The following is a 24,943-nucleotide window of genomic DNA, read 5'->3' on the forward strand; positions in this document are numbered from 1 at the left end:
TGAACATCAGCGCTGCCTTAATCTAAAGCTTTTGAAAAAGCTAACATAAGTGCATGTGATAGATTGCTGCAATATTCAAAATGTTGCAATCTTCAATTGGGTTCTCTTTCTTAAGAGGCATGAAAAATGATTATTGTGATATAATGCTTAGTTAATTGAGAATGTATAGCAATTGAAATTTGGCCATACAATCAATGATGGAAAAATACTACAGTGGCATTTTTCCTATTTTGTTGCCTTACAACCTGGAATTAAAATGGATTTTTGGGGGATTTGTATCATTTGATTTACACAACATGCCTACCACTTTGAAGATGCAATATATTTTTTTTATGTTGAAACAAACAAGAAATAAGACCAAAAAACCCAGAAAACTTGTTAATTTTTTTCATTTCACTTCACCAATTTGGACTATTTTGTGTATGTCCATTACATGAAATCCAAATAAAAATCAATTTAAATTACAGGTTGTAATGCAACAAAAAAGGAAAAACGCCAAGGGGAATGAATAATTTCGCAAGGCACTGTATTTTCAATGTCCTGTAGATTACATATTCTCAACGTCTGGAAAATAGTTTTTTTTTACCTTTCGTTCAGCATCTAAAATGCATCTGGAAAATACATCTTCTAACCTTTAATTCATGACCTGAAATGCACGTGATGTCAAAGTTCTGGAACGTCATTTTGCTTACTGGGAATAGGCTATAACAGCGCACTAACTTCACCATATCGACGGTGTTTGCAATGGTAATAGGTTATGTTCTACATCCATGAGCTCAACAGTAGTATAGTCTAATAGTGTTTCCCAGTGTTCGGCATATTTATATAACTATAAAAGGACCTGGTACATGATTTATCCTATTATCTCTCTGGCGCATTGATTGTAGAGGAGTTGTGTAGGTCATAGGATGCCAGACATTACAATTAGAGGTTGCTGTTATTGCAGTTTAACAGACAAGGATTTCCAAGAAACACAGCTGAGGACGTAGTGTACTTTTGACTTGACAAAGAACGGAAGATTATGGATGAAGGCAAAGCTGCCAACGAGTCTATTCCAGATTTAAAAGATTTGGAGGTGAAAATCGGACGGAAGACACCGGAGGGTTTGCTCAAGTGGATGCGGGAAGAGGCGTCCACGCAACGCGCAGATGCCAAGTTGAACTCGCTGGAGACCAAAGACCGAGACATAACGGAGAGGAAGAGCCTGGATGAGAAGATTCGAAAATTAAAAGTCGATATGGTAAGGATTTTTGTTGGGGCTATGACTTTTGTAGGCCTATCTTTATAGTGATATTACGTTTAGTTTTATTTGGCTGTTAGAATGGTTATGAGCAGGCTACAACAGTTGCTCTGCTTTTGGCGTTTAAGATTAAATATCCTCAAATAACTCAGAATTATCTTGTTCGTGGTCAGTAGGCCTATATATTTATTTACTGTTCATTCTAGTCTTATATCCTCTTTCTGAAAATAAGGCATCCATCCAATCAATAATTCAACTGCTCTTTAACCTAACGTAGCAGGCGTAAAAAGACGCCTGAGCAGAGACTCCAAATACGTTTTCAGGGTAAACGGAAGTTAGGTTGTGAATACTGTATCCCTGATAACCGGAAATATCTGCTTTATCACGACCAGCGGTGAGTGGCCCTTCACCATGCCAACAGCGGCAGTTGGCTGAAGTTGCTAGGTAATGAAGGGATAACTTGGCCTTTGGGCTACAGATCTACATACTGCTATGAGTTTTCATTGCTTGAAATGTAGGCCTATACATAATATTCATTATTATCTACAATCATAAAGTTGTGGTTCTATTAATTCTTGTTGACAGGTCATGATTAATTGAGACAAGGTCCGAGGATGGAGGTTTTTATTCATGGTGAATTACTATTCTATTACATAACAAACAACTGGCAGTCTATTTAATTTACAATCTAACTATGTTTATTTAGCCTATTACTCCCACGCCTATTGCAGGCATGGCCAGCCATCTTTCACTGATAGGATACATTCCTGGTTTACCATAACAGATGCCATCAGAGCTCTCCCCTTGGTGCAAAAACAGGACTCCAGCTGAGATTTTCGGGCTTGCTGTTGTTTTCCCCTTGTGCACAGATGTCTTGCATTCCTATGGTAAGGGAGCAGGTTTCTGGTCGTACAGTTTTGTTTCGGTACTGCAGGCCACATAGAGAAGTCAGATTTGAAAATTCCTAATAAGACAGTTTGGAAATCACTTTTGTGCACAAAACATCCCATTGAACTATTCAAATAATTGTCCCTGAGGCCGATTTTCTTTTTTTCATCACTCACAGCCAAATATATTTTATATTCATCCAATGTCTGCTATGTTTTTGGATGACGTGATGACGTTGTCGTTGCTCGCACTGCTCCCTGTGTGCCAGTGTTGCCAACTCCTCCGTAAGGAAAGTAGCTATTGGCTGTCCTAAAAGTCGCTAGAAGTCGCTAAATGATGTCATCACCTAATTTGCATAATTGGCCATGTGCATGTAATTGCGATGGACGCTGAAGGAGAGAGGAATAACGTCATGGGAGAGACAAAAAGTGAGTAAAAAACACCCTACATTTACATCCCGCCCTGAATGTAAGCCAGGGCGGGATCAGCCAGCGGCGGCTTCCCGCATGCGCGATTCATTTGGAGTCTGGACGCGGAGGGGTGAACATCTCCTGCTCTGACTGCAGCTGAGAGGGACTGCTGCGCAAGGACTGGGCCGCCTGTGAGTGTTTTGGGACAGGGGTGGGGCCCACGGCAGCACCCGCTGCTCGTTGAGAAGAGTAAGAACGATACGTGCTTTCACGTCAGAGTCTCCAAAAGTCTCCAATAACACCAGAAAAAGTCGCTAGAATTGTCGCTAGTCGCTTTTTTGAAAATGTGTCACTAGAGGGGTCTGAACTCGCTAAATATAGCGACAAAGTCGCTAAGTTGGCAACACTGCAGTGCTCACAGTGCTAGTGCGCATGTGATATTGGCCCGTATAAACTGGATGCAACCCGGATATAGACGGTCCATGTATCAACATATGCGAACGTGAGTAGATTACCTTGAAAACAACGGTTGGATGTCTTGGACGCAATCTCCAGTTCTTATTATACCTTGGTGTTAAAGACAGGCGCATGCGGTGGCTGTTGACCAATGATGTATATAAACCCTGGATTGTTGATGCTATGTATTGGCCAATGACAGGCTTTGAAGCCACTGGTCGGCCATATTGGCACTCCTCAGAAAAGCAGTCCTCCGTAGGAATGAATGGAATTCTACAGTATTTCAATTAAATGTTTCAAGGACAAAATTACATGTGTTTTTGTTGTACTGGGGAAAGTAACATTAGTACTTTCAAAAAAATTATACTTTAAGGAAATAGTTTTTATATATTTTGTAATGTTTTATTTGTATGTTTAGCCTACATAATATAATGTAAAAGTATGCATTAACGTGTCTGTAATATAATTAACGTGGCAAAAACAAATGTAGAAATGATATTGAACAAAAATATAAATGCAACAAGCAACAATTTCTAAGATTTTACAGTTCATATAAACAAATCAGTCAATTGAAATAAATTCATTAGGCTCTAATCTATGGATTTCACATGACTAGGCAGGGGCGCAGCCATGGGTGGGCCTGGGAGGGCATAGGCCCATCCACTTGGGAGCCAGGCCCACCCACTGGGGAGCCAGGCCCAGCCAATCAGAATGAGTTTTTCCCCCACAAAAGGGCTTTATTACAGACAGAAATGCTCCTCTGTTTCATCAGCTGTCCGGGTGGCTGGTCTCAGACGATTCCGCAGGTGAAGAAGCAAGATGTGGAGGTCCTGGGCTGGCGTGGTTACACGTGGTCTGTGGTTGTGAGGCCAGTTGGACGTACTGCCAAATTCTCTAAAACAGTAGAGAAATTAACATTACATTCTTTGGCAACAACTCTAGTGGACATTCCTGCAGTCAGCATGCCAATTGCACGCTCCTTCAAAACTTGAGACATCTGTGGCATTGTGTTGTGTGACAAAACTACACATTTTAGAGTGGCCTTTTATTGTCCCCAGCACAAGGTGCAACATCTTGATATGCCACACCTGTCAGGTGGATAGATTATCTTGGCAAAGGAGAAATGTTCACTAACAGGGATTATAAGCAAATCTGTGCACAACATTTGAGATAAATAAGCTTTTTGTGAGTATGGAAAATTTTGGGGATCTTTTATTTCAGCTCATGAAACAATGTTAATTTCGTCAACAGAAATAGTGACTAAAATATTTGTCAAGCACCTATTTTTTAGTGGCAATTGATGAGACTATAACTGACTAAATAGACCCAGAAAAAACTATAACTGAACAAAACATTTTTTTTTTTCATTTCAGTAGACTAAAACGAGACGAGACAAAATTATCTCTGTGACTCAAATCTGACTACTACGGGGACTTTTCAATAAACATTGGAGACGAAATATAGCTTACATGTTGTCAACAATCTAAGCCAACCTCATCTGTTTTGCCCCATGGTTGCACGTGCGCTATTTTTGTTTTGACAACAACCAACCCGTCTATAGTAAGACAACAGTCTAGCTATGTTTTTCTCTCCCTTGAGTAGGCTATAGAAAAGTAGGCTTTCTTTGAATTTGTAGTCTCGTTCAACCCTCCCACTTTTCCCATTGCATTTCATATACAGGTTCTGTAGCCAAGTGTCCCTCTTTTCCTCAGAGAAAACAACTTAATTCTAGCCCTTAGGCTGCTGTTCAAAAGACATGGCCCATAATACCGGCGCTACGATTTGTTTAGGTTACACCTTGTTCAGTCATGTTACCTCATTAGCTTGCTATAGCTAACAACCTGGGTCGCGTTCAGCAGGAAGCAACGTTTTTGGAACGTTCAGATAGAAATATGCTACGTAGAACAAACATGCTTCTCTGACATGTTGAATAAGGAATAACGTCAGCACTATTCATGGAATTACTATCTGCAACGTTCAAGAAGGTTTTTCAACTGAACGTGGCCCTGGTAACAGTACCAGTAGCCTATATGAAAACATTTGGTGTCACAGAAAGAAAGGAAAAGGGATAGCAAACCATTTATTGACTAAGTTATATCTGACTCGGTAAATAACTTTATGTGGACCCAGTGACTCTGACTTGACCACATGGATCAGGATTCACTCGAGCACTGGGACTTCAGCCATAGGGACTTGTGACTCGACCATTGTTGACTCTGACTTGTACTCAGACTCGAGCACAGGGAACTTGGGACTCAAGTTTTAGTGACTCGACTACATCACTGGGTTTAGCGGTCATTAGCTCCCGTTCAAAGTCATTAGCCCCCATTCTACTTTTGGACATCAGTGTGTCTGTGGAACGTTGATCAAAATGGCAATGTGACTGAGTGATGGAGGTACAACACATACAACTTTGCGGCACAATATGGTGATTTTGTCTCTCTCTCTCTCTCTCTCTCTCTCTCTCTCTCTCTCTCTCTCTCTCTCTCTCTCTCTCTCTCTCTCTCTCTCTCTCTCTCTCTCTCTCTCTCTCTCTCTCTCTCTCTCTCTCTCTCTCTCTCTCTCTCTCTCTCTCTCTCTCTCTCTCTCTCTCTCTCTCTCTCTCTCTCTCTCTCTCTCTCTCTCTCTCTACTTGTGTGTGTCTGTTTGTTTTGTATGTAATGTGCAATATCTATGTAGGCTGAATTAGGAATTGACATGGCCAGATAATTCTTATATAATATTATTCTTATATATGTTTGTCATATTTTTGCTGTTGGGAAGAGGATGTTATGCAGACAAATATGTTGGTAGGATGTTTGTGCACATGGAAGTCAGTGATTTAGGTTTACTGTAGGTTAATGAGGCAATACAAATGTGATGTGACTAAAATGAAATTACTAAAATGGTCCACTAGACTAAATCATTATTCAAATGACAAAAATGTGACTAAGGCAATTATATTTGAGTCAAAACGACTAAGACTAAACTAAATCTAAAAAAGAGTGCCAAAATTAACATTGTCATGGATTATGTTTTAAATGCTCATAAAAGTGCGGTCAATGTGTACAGCTTCTAAACAAGCTATTCAGTTACTTACTACTCTGCCCCTCAGTGATTGCCAGCAGCTCCGCGGGCGCATAGGCCATGTGAACATTGCTAAGATTATTCTGCCAACTATTTGCTATGAGGGGGAACTGCCGCAATGAAATCGCAGGATTTCATAGCATAAATTATAACAGCACAAAGTAAATCGACTGTCCTTGGGCGCTCAAATGTGAGCTCAGTCAGAACTTCTGGGTCTGCTCTAGTCTCCCTCCCAATGAGTTTCTCACGCCAGACGGCTTACTTCCGCACGTGAGACTAGCTCGGCTCTATCAGGTACAAATCAATTTTTATTTGTCACATGCGCCGAATACAGCAGGTGTAGGTAGACCTTACCGTGAAATACTTACTTACAAACCCTTAACACAGACAATGCAGTTAAAGATAGCGATAAAGCTAAAAGCAAATTGTAATTAACCTGTAAAGAAATAATCATAACAGTCATGAGAGCCTGGGCCCTGATAAACTGGACATCTACATCCAACAAGAGTCGGACAGAGGGATACACTAGCTATAACCTTCTCATAATGGATCTGGAAGGACAAAAAAGCCTGACGGTGGCTGGCCAATTTTATTGATTCCCCCCACGGTGTTCTTCAGGTTCTACTGTAGGTTACAGGGCGACATGTTGTGTGTCTAAAACGGCATAAAACCGTGTGTATCACAAGGCATGATCAAATTAATTAGCCAGCTACAGTAATTTTGAAAATAGTTTGGTAGTTTTTCTTGTCAAATTAGTCAGTTATCTACCTTTGATAAGTAACTAGCTAAAACAAAAATCTGCCCGTGCTACAGAGGTCTACATTGGTCCGCTAATAGAAGACTAGTAAAGGCCCAGTGCACTACTTTTGTGTTTTAAATTTCTTTCTCAATATTTTGTATTTATTTTGTAGGAATTTCTTTGCAGATTTTTCAGGTGGTGCTGCAGCACCTTCAGCACCCCTACTTCCCACGGCTATGCTCGTTTGTGACCTGGCTACTCATTCTAAATAGTATAATCTAATCTGTTAAAAACAGTGGCAGCATGTGCAGCAGTGGTCATTCAGTTTTTTACATACAAAAGTGAAATGGGTGTATTTATGCTGTTGTTCAAATGCACAGATTGCTTTATATATCTTAACGGTAGTTCGAAAACGTGGTGTCATATTTCTGTCCTGCTGATTTGTTGACAACTCCAACCACCCTGTGCCCCGGGTATTCAGCCATTCAGTGGCCGCCACTGGTTCTGACAGCACATCAATGACGTGGCAATGGAAAGTTTTTACACAAAAGGCCCCGATGGATGTGTCCTTCTAGAAACCAAAACAAGACACGTTTGGCGCATTGGTTTGATTTGAAAACACACAAAGGGGTTTATATATATACAGAGGATCTTAATTTGATCACTCTTTTGTTGCCGAAGTGCAGAAGAGCTTCGTGATTTACATAAATTCACAGAAAATTGGCAGTAACACATGGCTATATTAACAGCAGAGCATATGAGCGGAGTGGAGCGGTGAGAATCTCAGCTCCTCGCTCACGGAGCTGTTCACCCTTCCGCTCCCCCCGCTCAAAGCCACATCAGGCCAGTCCGCTCATTATCGCTCAGCGCTCAACGCAGTTTGCATCGCGCTCCACTCAAATCGCCCCCCGCTCACTCCAAAAAAGGAACAAAATCTGCATGTATTTCACTTTTAGCTTAAACCACAGCCTTACTTTATCTCCCCGAATTTGTTGCATACAGACTCATCTCGGATTATCCATTCTGTCTTGAAACGGGGATCTAACACTGACGCTACAATGAGATGTTAATCAGTATAGTATATTCCATAGCGAATTGACACGTTGTTTGCCAATGTTTCTGCAAAAGCAGCGATGCCCATTGGAAGTGCAGCGTGAGTGTAATCGGTGAGCAGGGATTTGATTTCTGTGACAGCAGGGAGGATCATCCCCAGGTTCCCCAGCTCCTTCTGCATTTTGTCTGTGAGGTCTGCTAGTGGTGTCAGCACACTGACAAGGTGCGTCAGCTGCCGTACTTGATTCAGGGTGATGTTAGCAACATTAGACTTAAGTTTTGTTTTACCATAACGGGTCTTTTTGGAACAACCGGATGAACGACTGAATCAACCGCAGCTGGATGCTCCATCGAATGGCGCAGGCATTTGTGGGGCGGACACCTAATTGGTCGGTTTCCTCTGCTCTTGCGTACACTTTTCACCAGGTGCCCGACTTTCACTAACAGCCTATTTATGTTGTCGTGCTTGTTAACGGCGTTTTTGATCGCCAGCTGAAGCATGTGAATGGGGCATCTCAGATGTAAATTTGACAAAGTAAAGTACTGATTTATCATAGTTTCTTGGGGGGTGTAGCCGGTTGAGCTGCGCTGGCGAAGTGTTGCATCCCTTCGCGTTCTCCTTTACTCAGCGGTTCATAGTCCATGAAAATCATTTTAAAAAATGCTACATCCAGCTCTCTTTTTCTCTCCCTTGTTATGGTTGGGCCTTTGCGTGCAGTGAATACACTTTTGAATTCCTCAACCCTTTTCTCTTGTTGCTGCTGCTGCTCCTCTCGCTCTATAAAATACAAATTCATGGACGACACAAATTAAATTAAACAGATGGATTCTGGGTCAGGCTTGAGCATGCTTCAGACTCGTGGTGTCAGCGAGCGAAATTGGAGCGGGACATAGGGCGACGCTCCGTCCTTTTAAAAATGCCGCTCTGCGCTCTGTTCAAAATCCGTCCGCTCACGCTCCACGCTCGCTCCCGCTCCACTCCGCTCATATGCTCTGATTAACAGTATTGCACTTTTCATGTAGCCACATTTTTGGCAGGTAATAGCCTAACCAAAGATCAAGCAACATTATGGACTAAACGTTCAAATCCTGTTGCTGCAGGATTATTTTGCTCCAACAAATCTGTACCACCCATGAACAGACTGGTCTTCCCTCAGGTGTCATTTTGTCATCTGCTCTGACTGGCCTGACAATGATCACAGACTACCGCCAAGATACTGGCAAAAAAAAATCATAAAACGCCATATGTTGTAGGAAATGTGCCCAGAACAATCCAGTCTATAATGTTAATCCAAACGTTCTTGCTTTGCCAGCAATATAGTCAATAGGCCTACCTAAAGGGAATAGCCAGCCATTGTATGATTTGGTGCTGACATGGTGGACCAGTAGTGAGTGGTTTGAGTACAGGGCTGGGCTGCTTTGTGTTGGACCTGTATTTCATCTCTCTGAGTGGGGCTGGGTAGCAGGAGAACAGAGGGGTACTGAACATTGCACTCTCATCAGAATTCTGCTTACACAGAATAGGCTACACACATGCACATGCTCGTGCACACTTTCACCACCTTACCGGCGACGGTGTCCTTTGTCGACAATTTTCACTTATGCTCCTGCCCGCTGATTGTCTTTTCACACAGATCACACACACACACACACACACACACACACACACACACACACACACACACACACACACACTGCAGCTCAGCACACTCCCACTCATAGGGCAGTGACGGCATCCTTTGTTGCTTTTTCTCACCTTCTCTAACTGCCTTCTGATTATGTGCCCAGATTTAATTCATGGAGCCATCTGTCATTGAATCTCACCTCACCTGTCTCACTGCATGTGTGCGTGCCTGCCCGAGCATATGTTTGTGGACAGAACACATGGACGAATGGACAATCAATGAGGACACACAATATACTACTATTAGGCTTGGGTGGGGGACTCAGGTGCAGAGACGGACACGCGGACAAAGAGGGTGAATTATGCTGTAGTTTATTCAGCGTGTTATGGTAGAGAGAAGCAGTACAGGGTGGAGTAGCTTCAGGCCGGGGTAGGAGCTGAGTGGGGTGGAGAGCCAGTAGTCCTGAGGGCTGGATGACGAGGATATCAGACAACAGAGCAGGTTGCGGCGTGGGAATGGCAGGCAGGCAGGCAGCAGGAACAGACGAGATCTAAGCGAAGGAGAGACAGGTTACAAACGTGGCAGAAACAACTATAATACTGAGAGAGTACAACTAAACTGAGATTTCGGTACGGGCCAAGTTACCACAGGTAGTGTAGGAACGAACTGGCGCTGGAGAGGTGTCCAGCCCGGGTAGATAACTGCTGGTTGATTGTTGCCAACGAGCTGCAGCTGGATGTAACTGATCTTGTGAGAGAATGGCCACGCCCCTGACCTAGATCCTCTGGACTGCACAGCAGGGGGAGACAGACACAAACAACACACACAGGGAAAAAGGGAAAGGAAAACCAGCAGGAACAGGACCAACAGTGCCGGACCGTAACAGTACCCCCCCCTCAACGGGCGCCACCCGGCGACCCACCCGGCTTGTCAGGGTGGTCCCTATGGAAGTCAGCCACCAGCTGCGGATCCAGAATAAATCGTCGGGGAATCCAGGACCTCTCCTCGGGACCGTATCCCTCCCAGTCCACCAGGTACTGAAACCCTCTACCACGCCTCCGGACGTCCAGCAGTCTCCGCACCGTGTAGGCTGGATGGTCGTCAATAATACGCGGTGGCGGAGGGGGATCCACAGGCGGACACAAAGGGCTGGAGGAGACCAGCTTCAGCTGGGACACGTGAAATGTAGGATGGACTCTCATGGCCTGGGGAAGCTTCAACCGAACAGCCGAAGGGTTGATGATGGAGTCGATCTCGAAAGGACCCAAATACCGGGGCGACAGCTTACGGGAGTCAGTGCGCAGGGGGATGTTGCTGGAGGAGAGCCAGACTCGCTGACCAGGCTGGAACTGGGGGAGCGACTACCCTGTGCCTGTCCGCCACCCTCTTGTTACGCTCTGCTGTCCGTAGAAGAGCCTCACGGGTGTCCACCCACACCTTGCGGCAGCGACGAAGGTTATCCTGAACTGACGGGACGGCTAACTCCCTTTCCTGAGACGGGAACAATGGCGGTTGGTACCCCCAAAGCCGCCTCAAATGGTGAGAGGCCGGTGGCAGATGAGGTGAGGGAATTGTGGGCATATTCGACCCACGGGAGATGTTTGGCCCAGGTGGACGGGTTCTGGGATGTCACACAGCGTAGAGCAGCCTCCAGGTCCTGATTGGTCCTCTCAGTCTGGCCATTGGACTGGGGATGGAAACCTGATGAGAGACTGACAGTGGCACCCAGAGCCGAACAAAACTCCTTCCATACCCGAGAAATGAACTGTGGGCCTCTATCGGACACTATGTCCACAGGTATTCCATGGGGGACGGAATACATGTAGGACAAAGAGGTCGGCTGTCTCACTGGCAGATGGTAATTTTGGTAATGCAACAAAATGGGCAGATTTAGAGAACCTGTCCACGATGGTGAGTATGGTGTCATTACCCTCAGACATAGGAAGTCCAGTGACGAAGTCCAAGCCCACGTGAGACCAAGGACGACTCGGGACTGGGAGAGGCCGCAGCAGGCCCGAAGGAGCCCTGTGGGAAGCCTTATTTTGGGCACAGATGGAACAGGCCGCCACGTACTCCCGGACGTCAGCCTCGGCGGATGGCCACCAAAAGTGCCTCTTCAGTAGCGACAGTGTACGGTTCATACCAGGGTGGCAGGAGAAGCGTGAGGTGTGGATCCAGTTGAGCACTTGCGGCCGCACGGCTGCGGGAACATAGAGAAGGTCGGGGGGCCATCGGCCGGTCCAGGTTCCAACTCTTGTGCCGATCGGACGAGGGACTCGATTTCCCAGTGAACCGCCGCCACCAAACAGGAAGCGGGCAGAACAGATTCAGGATTGCTGGAGTCTTCATTGTCTGTAAACTGGCGAGAGAGAGCATCAGGCTTGACATTACGTGTGCCAGGACGATATGTTAAAATAAACTTGAACCTGCTGAAGAACAGAGCCCATCTGGCCTGACGGGGAGTTCAGCCTCTTGCACCGACTGGATGTAAGCCAGGTTCTTGTGGTCTGTCCAGACTATGAAGGGTTGCTCTGCTCCGTCTAGCCAGTGCCTCCACTCCTCCAACGCCAACTTGACAGCAAGCAACTCCCGGTTACCCACGTCGTAGTTCTTCTCAGCAGGGGTCAATCTCCTGGAGAAAAAGGCCACAGGATGGAGCTTCTGGTCCGTGGGGGAACGTTGTGACAGGACAGCCCCCCACCCCGAATCAGAGGCGTCCACTTCCACAATAAACTGCAAACTAGTGTCTGGATGAATAAGAACAGGTGAGGTGGTGAACAGTTCCTTCAATGTACTCACGGCTGACTCGGCCTCAGGCGTCCACAGGAATGGCACCTTAGGGGAGGTGAGCTTGGTCAGGGGGCAACCACTCGGCTGAAACCCCTGATGAAGCGGCGGTAGAAGTTGGCGAAGCCCAGGAAGCGTTGTAGCTGCTTCCGGGACGTGGGTGTGGGCCACTCCACAACCGCTCTGATCTTGTCAGGGTCTGGTGACACTTGTCCCCGCTCGATAATAAAGCCCAAAAAGGGGACGGACTGCCGGTGGAACTCACATTTTTCTGCTTTCACATACAGTTTGTTTTCCATGAGGCGTTGGAGAACCAGACGGACGTGGGAGACGTGTTCATCCTGTGACTTAGAGAATATTAGAATGTCATCCAAATAGACAAACACAAAACGGTGTAGAAAATCCCTCAACACATCGTTAACCATGGCCTGAAACACTGCTGGGGCGTTAGTGAGACCGAATGGCATGACTAGGTATTCAAAGTGTCCGAGAGGGGTATTGAACCCAGTTTTCCATTCATCTCCCTGCCTGATCCTAACGAGGTGGTAAGCGTTACGTAGGTCGAGTTTGGTAAACACAGTGGCACCATGAAGGGGTTCAAATGCTGAGTTGATGAGAGGCAGGGGTATGTATTTCTGACTGTGATGTTATTTAGTCCTCTGTAGTCAATGCAGGGGCGTAATGTTTTGTCCTTCTTCTCTACAAAAAAGAACCCAGCTCCAACAGCGGAAGATGAGGGACGAATGATGCCAGAGGTTAGGGGAGTCGCCTATGTAGGTTTCCATAGCTTCTCTCTCAGGACGGGACAGATTGAAAAGCCGACTGGACGGCAAAGGGGCTCCAGGCAGTAACTCAATAGCGCAATCGTATGGCCTATGAGGTGGTAATGAAAGTGCCTTGGACTTACTGAATACCTCGGCCAGGTCCAGGTACTCCTCAGGGACTGAAGAGAGGTCTGGGGGTTTTGACAGGGGAAGCAGGGGAGCCGACCGAGGGCGGAATAGCCGACCCAAGGCAAACAGAATGGCAGTGAGTGCTCCAACTGTGTATCTTGTGGTTTTGCCAGTCAATATGGGGGTTGTGAAGGCTAAGCCAAGGGAAACCAAGGATAAGGGGGGAGGCCGAGGAGGAGACTACTTTAAACTGGATGGTCTCTTTGTGATTGCCGGACAGCATGAGAGAAACGGGGACAGTTTGGTGGGTGATGTTGGCAAACTGATGGCCGTCAATAGCGGTAACTGTTATAGGCTTAGGCAGGGGCTTAACAGGGATCTCAGCCTGAGTGACCAGGTTGACGTCAAGGAAACTATCCTCAGCACCAGAGTCGATTAGAGCAGCTAGTGGGAGAGATAGATTCCTGAACTGGACTGTAGCTGGGATAACTAGACGGGGTGCTGTGGGCATTGAGTCAGGTGTAGCACTCGCAAGTACGCCCACTTTTACCTGCGAGCTTGGCCTTTTGGGCGAACCGGACAGTTAACCAGGAAATGAGTGCGGTCCCCACAGTACATGCACTCACCAGCCCGCATGCGCCGTTCCTTTTCGGCAGGGGACAGACGAGCACGGCCCAGCTGCATGGGCTCGTCTAGTTCCGTGGAGGGATCCGCTGAGGTGTGGACCCAACCGCCCCTCTCCTGTCTCCTCTCCCGTAGCCTGTTGTCTATTCGTGTAGCAAGGGAAACGAGAACATGAAGGTTAGCAGGCTCATCACGAACAGCTAGTTCATTCTTAATCGGGTCACTTAGACCGTTAACAAACGCTCCCTGAAGAGCTTCGTCATTCCACTTGGAATCGGCTGCCAAGGTCCAAAAGTCAATGGCGTATTCAGCCACGCTACCCGTGCCCTGTCGTAGCTTCAATAGTCTCTTTGTGGCGGTCCCGGCATGGTCCGGGTGATCAAACACAACTTTCAATTGAGAGGAAAAATCGTCAAACGACAGGCTGGCAATCTGCTGAGTAGAACAAGCCGCTTCTGCCCAAATCAAAGCTTTGCCCCTCATTAACCCCAGTGCGTAATGTACCTTTGAGGATTCCGTGGAGAAAGACAGGGGCTTCTGTTGGAACACCAAGCGGCACTGAAGCAGGAAACCACGGCATTTGTTCAGGTCCCCGGTGAAAGGTTCGGGTGAGGTTGTAGGGGGTTCCCGAAGGGCAGGAGCGGAAGCCGAACCTGGAGCCACTGTAGGAGGAACAGGCGGAGGAGAAGCAGAGGGAGGAAGGGTAGTGAGTGTTACCAGGTTAGCTACCTGAGAGGTGAGATGAGATACTTGATCCAACAACTGCTGGTTGTTATCCACAAGAGTCCGGATGAGTTGGTCGTGTTGTCCCAATAACATTCCCTGTGAATGGAGGGCGCGTTGTACGCCATCACCCGTTGTTTCATGTGGCATCTCTGCTGAGTCCATGTTTGGCCAGTTCGTTCTATTAGGCTTGGGTGGGGGACTCAGGTGCAGAGACGGACACGCGGACAAAGAGGGTGAATTATGCTGTAGTTTATTCAGCGTGTTATGGTAGAGAGAAGCAGTACAGGGTGGAGTAGCTTCAGGCCGGGGTAGGAGCTGAGTGGGGTGGAGAGCCAGTAGTCCTGAGGGCTGGATGACGAGGATATCAGACAACAGAGCAGGTTGCGGCGTGGGAATGGCAGGCAGGCAGGCAGCAGGAACAGACGAGATCTAAGCGAAGGAGAGACAGGTTACAAACGTGGCAGAAACAACTATAATACTGAGAGAGTACAACTAAACTGAGATTTCGGTACGGGCCAAGTTACCACAGGTAGTGTAGGAACGAACTGGCGCTGGAGAGGTGTCCAGCCCGGGTAGATAACTGCTGGTTGATTGTTGCCAACGAGCTGCAGCTGGATGTAACTGATCTTGTGAGAGAATGGCCACGCCCCCTGACCTAGATCCTCTGGACTGCACAGCAGGGGGAGACAGACACAAACAACACACACAGGGAAAAAGGGAAAGGAAAACCAGCAGGAACAGGACCAACAGTGCCGGACCGTAACAACTACCACCAGAGCAGAGTAAGGACTGCTAACAATTTAACACAGGGCTCTGTTATGATCAGACATTTAGGGAATCTTTCGTTAATAAAGACTGTTCTATTTATTTATCCCAAGTATCAGAGTCTCCTAAAAGTCTCTCCATGATGGAGCATCATTCAATACAGACTGATTTCACAGATTGATTTCAGTTAAACACTCTGAAATGGCCTGTTTCCACGATAGGATTATAACTGTGGTGCATGTGTGTGACCCTCTCCCGCAGAGATGAAGCATCTGTCTGTTTTGTTTGGAGGTCATAAGGAGTCTAGCTATGACAGTAAGATAAAAACTCCATACATATTTACATTCCTATGTGGGAACTTTCTGTTATGTCTCAATAAATTAGATATATAATCTATTACCATATTAGTCTTTTTTTACTCCTCTTAAGTCTAATAGTTATTTTGAACGTACATCAAATCCAAATAGAATGTATTGGTCACATACACATGGTTAGCAGATGTTATTGCAAGTGTAGCGAAATGCTTGTGCTTCTAGTTCCGACAGTGCAGCAATATCTAGCAAGTAATATCTAACAGTTCCACAATAAAAACCTAATACACACAAATCTAAGTAAAGGAATGGAATAAGAATATATAAATGTATGGATGAGCAATGTCATTATTAGAGTGGCATAGGCTAAAATGCAATAGATAATATGGAATATGGTATATACAGTTGAAGTCAGAAGTTTACATACACCTTAGCCAAATACATTTAAACTCAGTTTTTCCACAATTCCTGACATTTAATCCTAGTAAAAGTTCCCTGTCTTAGGTCAGTTAGGATCACCACTTTATTTTAAGAATGTGAAATGTCAGAATAATAGTAGAGAGAATGATTTATTTCAGCTTTATTTCTTTCAACACTTTCCCAGTGGGTCAGAAGTTTACATACACTCAATTAGTATTTGGTAGCATTGCCTTTAAATTGTTTAACTTGGGTCAAACGTTTCAGGTAGCCTTCCACAAGCTTCCCACAATAAGTTGGGTGAATTTTGGCCCATTCCTCCTGACAGAGCTGGTGTAACCGAGTCAGGTTTGTAGGCCTCCTTGCTCGCACACACTTTTTCAGTTCTGCCCACAAATGTTCTATAGGTTTGAGGTCAGGGCTTTGTGATGGCCACTCCAATACCTTGACTTTGTTGTCCTTAAGCCACAACTTTGGAGTATGCTTGGGGTCATTGTCCATTTGGAAGACCCATTTGCGACCAAGCTTTAACTTCCTGACTGATGTCTTGAGATGTTGCTTCAATATATCCACATCATTTCCCTTCCTCATGATTTGTGAAGTGCACCAGTCCCTCCTGCAGGAAAGCACCCCCACAGCATGACGCTGCCACCCCCGTGCTTCACGGTTGGGATGGTGTTCTTTGGCTTACAAGCAATCCCCTTTTTCCTCCAAACATAACGATGGTCATTATGGCCAAACAGTTCTATTTTTGTTTCATCAGACCAGAGGACATTTCTCCAAAAAGTACGATCTTTGTCCCCATGTGCAGTTGCAAACCATAGTCTGGCTTTTTTATGGCGGTTTTGAAGCAGTGGCTTCTTCCTTGCTGAGCGGCCTTTCAGGTTATGTCGATATAGGACTTGTTTACTGTGGATATAGATACTTTTGTACCTGTTTCCTCCAGCATCTTCATAAGGTCTTTTGCTGTTGTTCTGGGATTGATGTGCACTTTTCGCACCAAGGTACGTTGTCATGCGTGCTGTAGGTGGGTGTAGTGGTGGAATCAAACGCAGAACACCGAAGGATAGTCCAACAGACTTTAGTCAATCTCCAAACAGGAAAATATGACACGACTTGCCCGAAGGCAAAAATTACGCACGAAGGCGAATAAACAAAAAGCGCACTAACAGGTGCGTAACACTCCAACGCAGTGGAGGAAAGCTCAACCGAGCGAAATAGCGAACATAAGCCCTACACACGACAGACCAAAATCAATAACACACAACACTAGACAAACACAACGAGAAACTTATAGGACACTAATTACGCTAAACGAGAACAGGTGTCACAACAAACAGACAAAAGCAAATGAACATGAAACATACAACGGTGGCAGCTAGTATTCCGGAGACAACGAACGCCGAAGCCTGCCCGAACAAGGGAGAGAGGCAGCCTCGGCCGAAACCGTGACATACGTTCATCTCTAGGAGACAGAACGCGTCTCCTTCCTGAGCGGTATGACGGCTGCGTGGTCCCATGGTGTTTATACTTGCGCACTATTATTTGTACAGATGAACGTGGTACCTTCAGGCGTTTGGAAATTGCTCCCAAGGATGAACCAGACTTGTGGAGGTCTACAATTTTTTTTCCTGAGGTCTTGGCTGATTTCTTTTGATTTTCCAATTATGTCAAGCAAAGAGGCACTGAGTTTGAAGGTAGGCCTTGAAATACATCCACAGGTTCACCTCCAATTGACTCAAAGCCATGACTAAAGCCATGACATAATTTTCTGGAATTTTCCAAGCTGTTTAAAGGCACAGTCAACTTAGTGTATGTAAACTTCTGACCCACTGGAATTGTGATACAGTGAATTATAAGTGAAATAATCTGTCTGTAAACAATTGTTGGAAAAATTACTTGTGTCATGCACAAAGTAGATGTCCTAACCGACTTGCCAAAACTATAGTTTGTTAACAAGAAATTTGTGGAGTGGTTGAAAAACGAGTTTTAATGACTCCAACCTAAGTGTATGTAAACCTCCGACTTCAACTGAACATATGAGATGGGTAATGCAAGATATGTAAACATTATTAAGATAGTATAGAATACAGTATATACATATGAGATGGGTAATGCAAGATATGTAAACATGATTAAAGTGGCATTATTAAAGTGGCCAGTGATTTTCAAGTCTGTATATAGGCAGCATCAGTTGATCATATTATTTCAGATCTATGAAGGGAGGGAGAGAAGGAGAGATAAAAAAAGAGAGGGTGTTTGATTAATGTAACAGATTTTGGGGTTATCTCTTCAGCTGTCTGACATATGGCCTGTCTATCATTGATCCAGACACAAATGGCTGTGTTGAGACAGACTGTGACACACTGGAAGATGAAGACAGACCGAGACACAGATCATTCTCAGAGTCTGGTCTAAGACTGTTACGTGCTCAGTGTCAGGCTGTCTGATTACTGTCTGACTACTTTCCCTCCAGAAGTCCACAGCTGCTGTCGAATCTCAGACATTTCTTTCTAAACAGCTTTATTGATTTAAAGTTAACGGACGCTTCGTCCTCAACGATGGGCAGCCAGCTCCCTGTCATAGAGACTAAGACACATAGACAAGCCTCATGTCTATTTATCAGACAGAGCATAGCTGCTTGTTTGGCTTCTATTCTCAGTCTGGAGATCAACTGTAATAAAATAAAAATACTTCTTTAGACTGTTATGTCCACATATAGGCTACAGGCCGCCAACTGGATCTGTGTGTGTGTCCGATTAAAAAGCCAAGTCCTATGAATGTGAATGCTGCAAAGTCTTATTGTAGCCCAGTGGATGATTCACTCCCTACCTCTCCCTCTCACTGACTGCTGCTGTGCTGCCCATATGGAAGTCATATGTTTACATTGCCAAAGCAAGTGAAATAGACAATAAACAAGGGAAATAAACAATCAGAAATTAACAGTAAACCTTACACTCACAATAAAAAAAAAAAGTATATAGACATTTCAAATGTTATATTACTGGCTGTGTACAGTGTTGTAACAATGTGCACATAGTTGAAGTATGAAAGGGGAAATAAATAAACAGATAAATATAGGTTGTATTTACAATGGTGTTTGTGCTCCACTGGTTGCCCTTTTCTTGTGGCAACAGGTCATACATCTTGTTGCTGTGGTGGCGCACTGGTATTTTACCTAATAGATATGAGAGTTTGTGTCACGAGTTACAAAGCCAGAACCCAGAAGCAGACCAGGACAAGGTAAGTTGAAACGAAGGTGAGTGTTTATTTACAATTTCAAGAGTGATGCTGAATAATCCAGGGAACAGAGCGGGCGGCGTTGATTAGTTGTTGGGGGTGCAGTGGTTGATCCCATCATGGCTCGGCAGCCGCCGACCACCAGGCAGAGGTTGGATGAAGGTCCCGGATGAGTGACTGCAGATGGAACAAAACGGAGGTAAGTAAACAACCAACCAACAAGGTGCAAAACAACAAAACTAACGCTAGACGCTCTAAGACTGATACTCTGGTAAACCTACTGTTCATGGCTAACGATCCGGCAGGGAATGGATGTTAGGCCAGAGCCTAAGAAGGGTGATGATCAGGACCAGGTGTGCAGATTGCTGATGGGATGCAGGTGCGGAAATCAAGAGAGCTCCCGGAGCGTTCCCGAACCCTCGGGAAACTGGAGATCACGAACAGAAAAACTAGTCCACAGACAGGACCCGACTCAGACTGCCGGGATCGTTACAGTACCCCCCTCCGACGAACGCCACCGGGCGGACTCCCGGAGCGCCAGGATGGAGGCGGTAGAAGTCACGGATGAGGTCAGCATCTAGGATCTGTCGCCGCGGAATCCAACTCCTCTCTTCAGGACCATACCCCTCCCAGTCCACGAGATACTGGAAACCCCGGCCCCGCCGTCTGGAATCCATGATGCGCCGCACCGTGTAGGCAGGACCGCCTCCGATCATCCGAGGAGGAGGAGGAGGAGGCGGAGGAGGCAACAGAGGACTGAGGAAAACAGGCTTGAGGCAGGAGACATGAAAGGTGGGATGGACTCTGAGCGTCCTCGGGAGTTTGAGTCGAACTGCCACCGGATTGATCACCTTCTCCACCACAAACGGACCAATGAACCTCGGTAACAACTTCCTAGACTCAGTCCGTAAAGGAAGATCCCGTGTGGCCAACCAGACCCTATCTCCGATGGTGTAGGTGGGAGCGGGGATCCGGCGACGATTCGCCTGGAGCTGATACCGGTCCGAAACTCTAAGGAGTGCCTTTCTGGCCCGATGCCAGGTCCGGTGGCAACGACGAATATGGGCCTGAACAGAAGGCACTGAGAGCTCCTTCTCCTGAGAAGGGAACAAGGGAGGTTGGTAGCCATACCGGCACTGGAAGGGGAGACATCCCAGTGGCAGATGTAGGGAGAGTATTGTGGGCATACTCAACCCAAGGCAACTGAGAGACCCAGGAGGTGGGGTTGGAAGAGGCCAGGCAGCGTAGCGTGGATTCCATCTTCTGGTTGGCTCTCTCCGCCTGACCATTAGATTGGGGGTGAAACCCAGAAGTGAGACTGACTGTAGCTCCAATGGCCAAACAGAAGGACTTCCAGACAGCAGAGGTAAACTGAGGGCCACGGTCGGAAACGATATCACTGGGCAACCCATGGACCCTGAAAACCTCCCTAACCAGGATCTCGGACGTCTCCGAGGCAGAGGGAAGCTTGGCAATTGGCACAAAGTGGGCGAACTTGCTGAATCTGTCCACGATAGTCAGAACGCCCGTGTTCCCCTCAGAACGGGCAACCCAGTGACAAAGTCCAGGGCCAGATGCGACCATGGTCGCCGGGGAATAGGAAGGGGGTGAAGTAGTCCAGAGCTGGGCCGATTGGTACTCCTATTCTGCGCACACACTGGACAGGCAGCAACATAACCCCGAGTATCCTCGGCCATGGCAGGCCACCAAAAACGTCTGCGAAGAAACGCCATCGTCCGAGCCACGCCAGGGTGACAAGCCATCTTGCTGGCGTGGGACCATTTGAGGACCGCAGGACGAACCCGACTCAGGCACAAACAACCGACCGGGTGGACCGTTACCGGGACCGGGCTGCGTCCGAAGAGCCGCCATCACCTCCTCCTCAATCTTCCACCTAACAGCTCCCACGACGCAGTTCCGGGGGAGAATTGTCTCGGTCTTGGACCCACTCTCCTCCGTCTTGGAAAACATCCGAGACAAGGCGTCCGCCTTGCCGTTCTTAGATCCAGGTCGGAACGTCAGGGGAAAAAATTGAATCGTCCGAAAAACAACGACCACCTGGCCTGACGGGAGTTGAGACGTCTAGCCGATTGCACGTAAGCAAGGTTCTTGTGGTCAGTCCAGACAATAAACGGCTGCTCCGCCCCCTCCAACCAGTGGCGCCACTCCTCCAAGGCAAGTTTCACCGCGAGAAGCTCCCGGTTACCCACATCGTAATTCCTCTCCGCAGGCGAAAGGCGACGAGAGTAGTAGGCGCAGGGATGGAGTTTACTGTCCGTGGAGCATCGCTGCGACAGGATGGCGCTAACTCCCACATCAGACGCGTCCCACTTCAACGACGAACTGACGGGCCGTGTCCGGTTGAGAGAGAATCGGTGCGTTGGTGAATCGCCTCTTCAAATCCAGAAACGCTCGATCCGCCTCCGGATTCCACTTGAAGCTCCTGATACTGGAAGTCAAGGCCGTCAACGGAGCGGCCACACGGCTGTAATCCCGGATGAATCTGCGGTAGAAATTCGCAAACCCCAAAAATCTCTGGAGCTGCAATCTCGTGCCGGGCTGGGCCCATTCCAGAACCGCTCTAACCTTCTCCTGGTCCATCCTAATCTCTCCCCTGGAGATGATGTACCCGAGAAAGGATGTCGTGTGGGCGTGAAACTCGCACTTCTCGGCCTTCACGAACAGGCGATTCTCCAACAATCGCTGCAGAACCTGCCGGACATGCTGGACGTGGTCGGAAGGTTCCTTCGAGAAGATCAGAATGTCATCCAGGTAAACAAACACAAAGAGACCGATCATATCTCTCAGGACGTCGTTCACCATACTCTGGAATACCGCTGGAGCATTGGTCAGTCCAAACGGCATCACCTGATACTCGAAGTGACCCATCGGTGTATTGAAACCCGTCAACCACTCGTCTCCCTCTCTGATCCGGACCATGTGATACGCATTGCGTAGGTCTAGCTTGGTGAACACCGTAGCACCCTGTAAGGAGTCGAAGGCAGAACTCATCAAGGGCAGGGGATACTTGTTCTTGATCGTGATGTCATTCAAACCCCGATAATCAATACACGGTCGAAGAGAGCCATCCTTCTTACCCACAAAGAAGAATCCTGCCCCCAGGGGTGATGACGAGGGACGAACGAGACCAGCAGCTAGGGACTCCTTGATGTAGGTCTCCAAAGCCTCACGTTCAGGGCGGAGATACTGTATAACCTTCCCTTGGGGTAGACAGCTCCAGGGAACAGGTTGATGGCACAATCATATGGTCGGTGGGGAGGGAGTGACAGAGCCTTCTGCTTACTGAACACTTCCCCAAATCGTGATATGTCTCGGGAACCAGGGACAAATCTGGGGGTTTAGCCTCAATCACCTGACTGGGAACCGAATGGGGACAGGCAGTCTTGAGACAGTTAGCATGACAATCAAGGCTCCAACTCGTTACCTTGCCCGTCACCCAATCGAACGTGGGATTGTGTTCCTTCAGCCAGGGGTATCCAAGGACCAGAGGAACATGGGAAGACGGCAGAATGAAGAATGAAATCATCTCCGAATGATTCCCCGACAACAGCATCTTAACCGGTTCAGTCCTCATCGTGATACGTGCCAGACTACTGCCGTTCAGAGTGGTCGCTTCAATGGCTTCCGCAATTGCTCCTTGGAAAGCCCCAGCTGTTCCACCAACTCGGCATCAAGAAAGCTTCCATCGGCACCTGAATCGATAAAGCGTTAATCGCTAAGCTCTGATTCCTGTTCACAAGGGTAGCCGGGAAACGGGGTCTGACAGAGGTACTGAGAGGTTGAAACTGGCTCGCTAAAAGTCCTCCCAACTTTAGCGAGCCGGGCAGTTTGACGACCGCCGGGAACAAGTGGAGATGTAATGTCCCGAGCTACCACAGTAGAGGCAGCAGTTGGTCTTACGTCTATGTTGACGCTCCTCCTTGGTTAACCCGTGCCGCCCCACTTGCATGGGTTCAGAATCGGGAGAGAGGACCTCTCCACTAATCCTTTGTGGTGGAGAATGATCGACGTGTTCTGGTCCACCACCCGACCCGACTGGGAACTGAGAAGCTGATCGATTGGACGGACCCCATTGCTTCTCCCTCCTTCGCTCTCGGACTCGATTATCCACCCGAATAGACAAGGCTACCAAGCTGTCCAGGTCACTAGGGCTCCGGATAGGAGATCAACTCATCCTTGAGCTGCTCCGACAGACCCTGGTAAAAGGCCGCTTGCAGAGACTCCTCATTCCACCCACTCTCCACAGCCAACGTCTTGAACTCGATCACGAAGTCGGCCACGCTACGAGTTCCTTGGTGAAGCGAAAACAGGCGCCTAGCGGCGTCCCTCCCTCGGACGGAATGGTCGAAGAGCTTCCTCATCTCGGCCGTGAACCCCTGGTATGAAGCCATGCAGGGGTCTTGTCGTTCCCAAACGGCTGAAGCCCACTCCAGCGCTCGACCACGCAGCAACTCAATCACAAAGGCTATCCTAGCCTTGTCTGTGGCATAAGAGTAGGGCTGTAGATCGAACACTAACCCACACTGCATAAGGAAAGAACGGCATCTTCCCAGCTCCCCCTCATATTTATCCGGCCGCCGGAACCTTGGGCTCACGGAAGGACACAGCTCCAGACGCGGCAGGCGAGATGGGTGAAACCGGGTAGTGGATCCTCCACCGGAAACTTGCGCTGGTTCTGGACCTCCGTCAGACCGGTAGAAAGGTTCCGAACTGACAACGCTATCTCCTGTAGTGCCGTGCTATGTTGTCCCAACATCTTCTCCTGATGGGAAATGGCATGGCGAACAGAGTCCAGGTCCGCTGGGTTCATACTGGCCGGATCGTTCTGTCACGAGTTACAAAGCCAGAACCCAGAAGCAGACCAGGACAAGGTAAGTTGAAACGAAGGTGAGTGTTTATTTACAATTTCAAGAGTGATGCTGAATAATCCAGGGAACAGAGCGGGCGGCGTTGATTAGTTGTTGGGGGTGCAGTGGTTGATCCCATCATGGCTCGGCAGCCGCCGACCACCAGGCAGAGGTTGGATGAAGGTCCCGGATGAGTGACTGCAGATGGAACAAAACGGAGGTAAGTAAACAACCAACCAACAAGGTGCAAAACAACAAAACTAACGCTAGACGCTCTAAGACTGATACTCTGGTAAACCTACTGTTCATGGCTAACGATCCGGCAGGGAATGGATGTTAGGCCAGAGCCTAAGAAGGGTGATGATCAGGACCAGGTGTGCAGATTGCTGATGGGATGCAGGTGCGGAAATCAAGAGAGCTCCCCGGAGCGTTCCCGAACCCTCGGGAAACTGGAGATCACGAACAGAAAAACTAGTCCACAGACAGGACCCGACTCAGACTGCCGGGATCGTTACAGTTTGTCTGTGTATTCTAAGGGAAATATGTGTCTCTAATATGGTTGTACATTTGGCAGGAGGTTAGGATGTGCAGCTCGGTTTCCAACCGTGGGCACAAAGCCTGTCTTCTCTTGAGAACCAGGTCTGCCTACGGCGGCCTCTCTACACAGCAAGGCTATGCTCATTGAGCCTGTATATAGTCAAAGCTTTCCTTAATTTTGGGTCAGTCACAGTGGTCAGGTATTCTGCTACTGTGTATTCTCTGTTTAGGGACAAATAACGTTCCAGTTTGCTCTGTTTTGTTTGCTCTTTTTTGTTGTTGATTCTATCTAATGTGT

At 47.3% G+C, this 24,943-nt stretch overlaps 1 protein-coding gene across 1 annotated transcript in view; it reads left to right on the top strand.

The window, feature by feature from the left end:
- Positions 1 to 714: 714 nt before the first annotated feature.
- The window catches only part of LOC121540457 (leucine rich adaptor protein 1-like), a 40,154-nt gene continuing 15,925 nt past the window's right edge, over positions 715 to 24,943 (top strand). The window contains exon 1 of the mRNA XM_041849333.2: positions 715 to 1,240. Within this exon, the coding sequence (XP_041705267.1) occupies positions 1,022 to 1,240 (219 nt within the window). The 5' untranslated portion in view covers positions 715 to 1,021. The remainder of the gene's footprint in view (positions 1,241 to 24,943) is intronic.

This window comes from Coregonus clupeaformis, chromosome 26 (genome assembly GCF_020615455.1).
Source record: "Coregonus clupeaformis isolate EN_2021a chromosome 26, ASM2061545v1, whole genome shotgun sequence".
Classification (NCBI taxonomy): domain Eukaryota; kingdom Metazoa; phylum Chordata; class Actinopteri; order Salmoniformes; family Salmonidae; genus Coregonus; species Coregonus clupeaformis.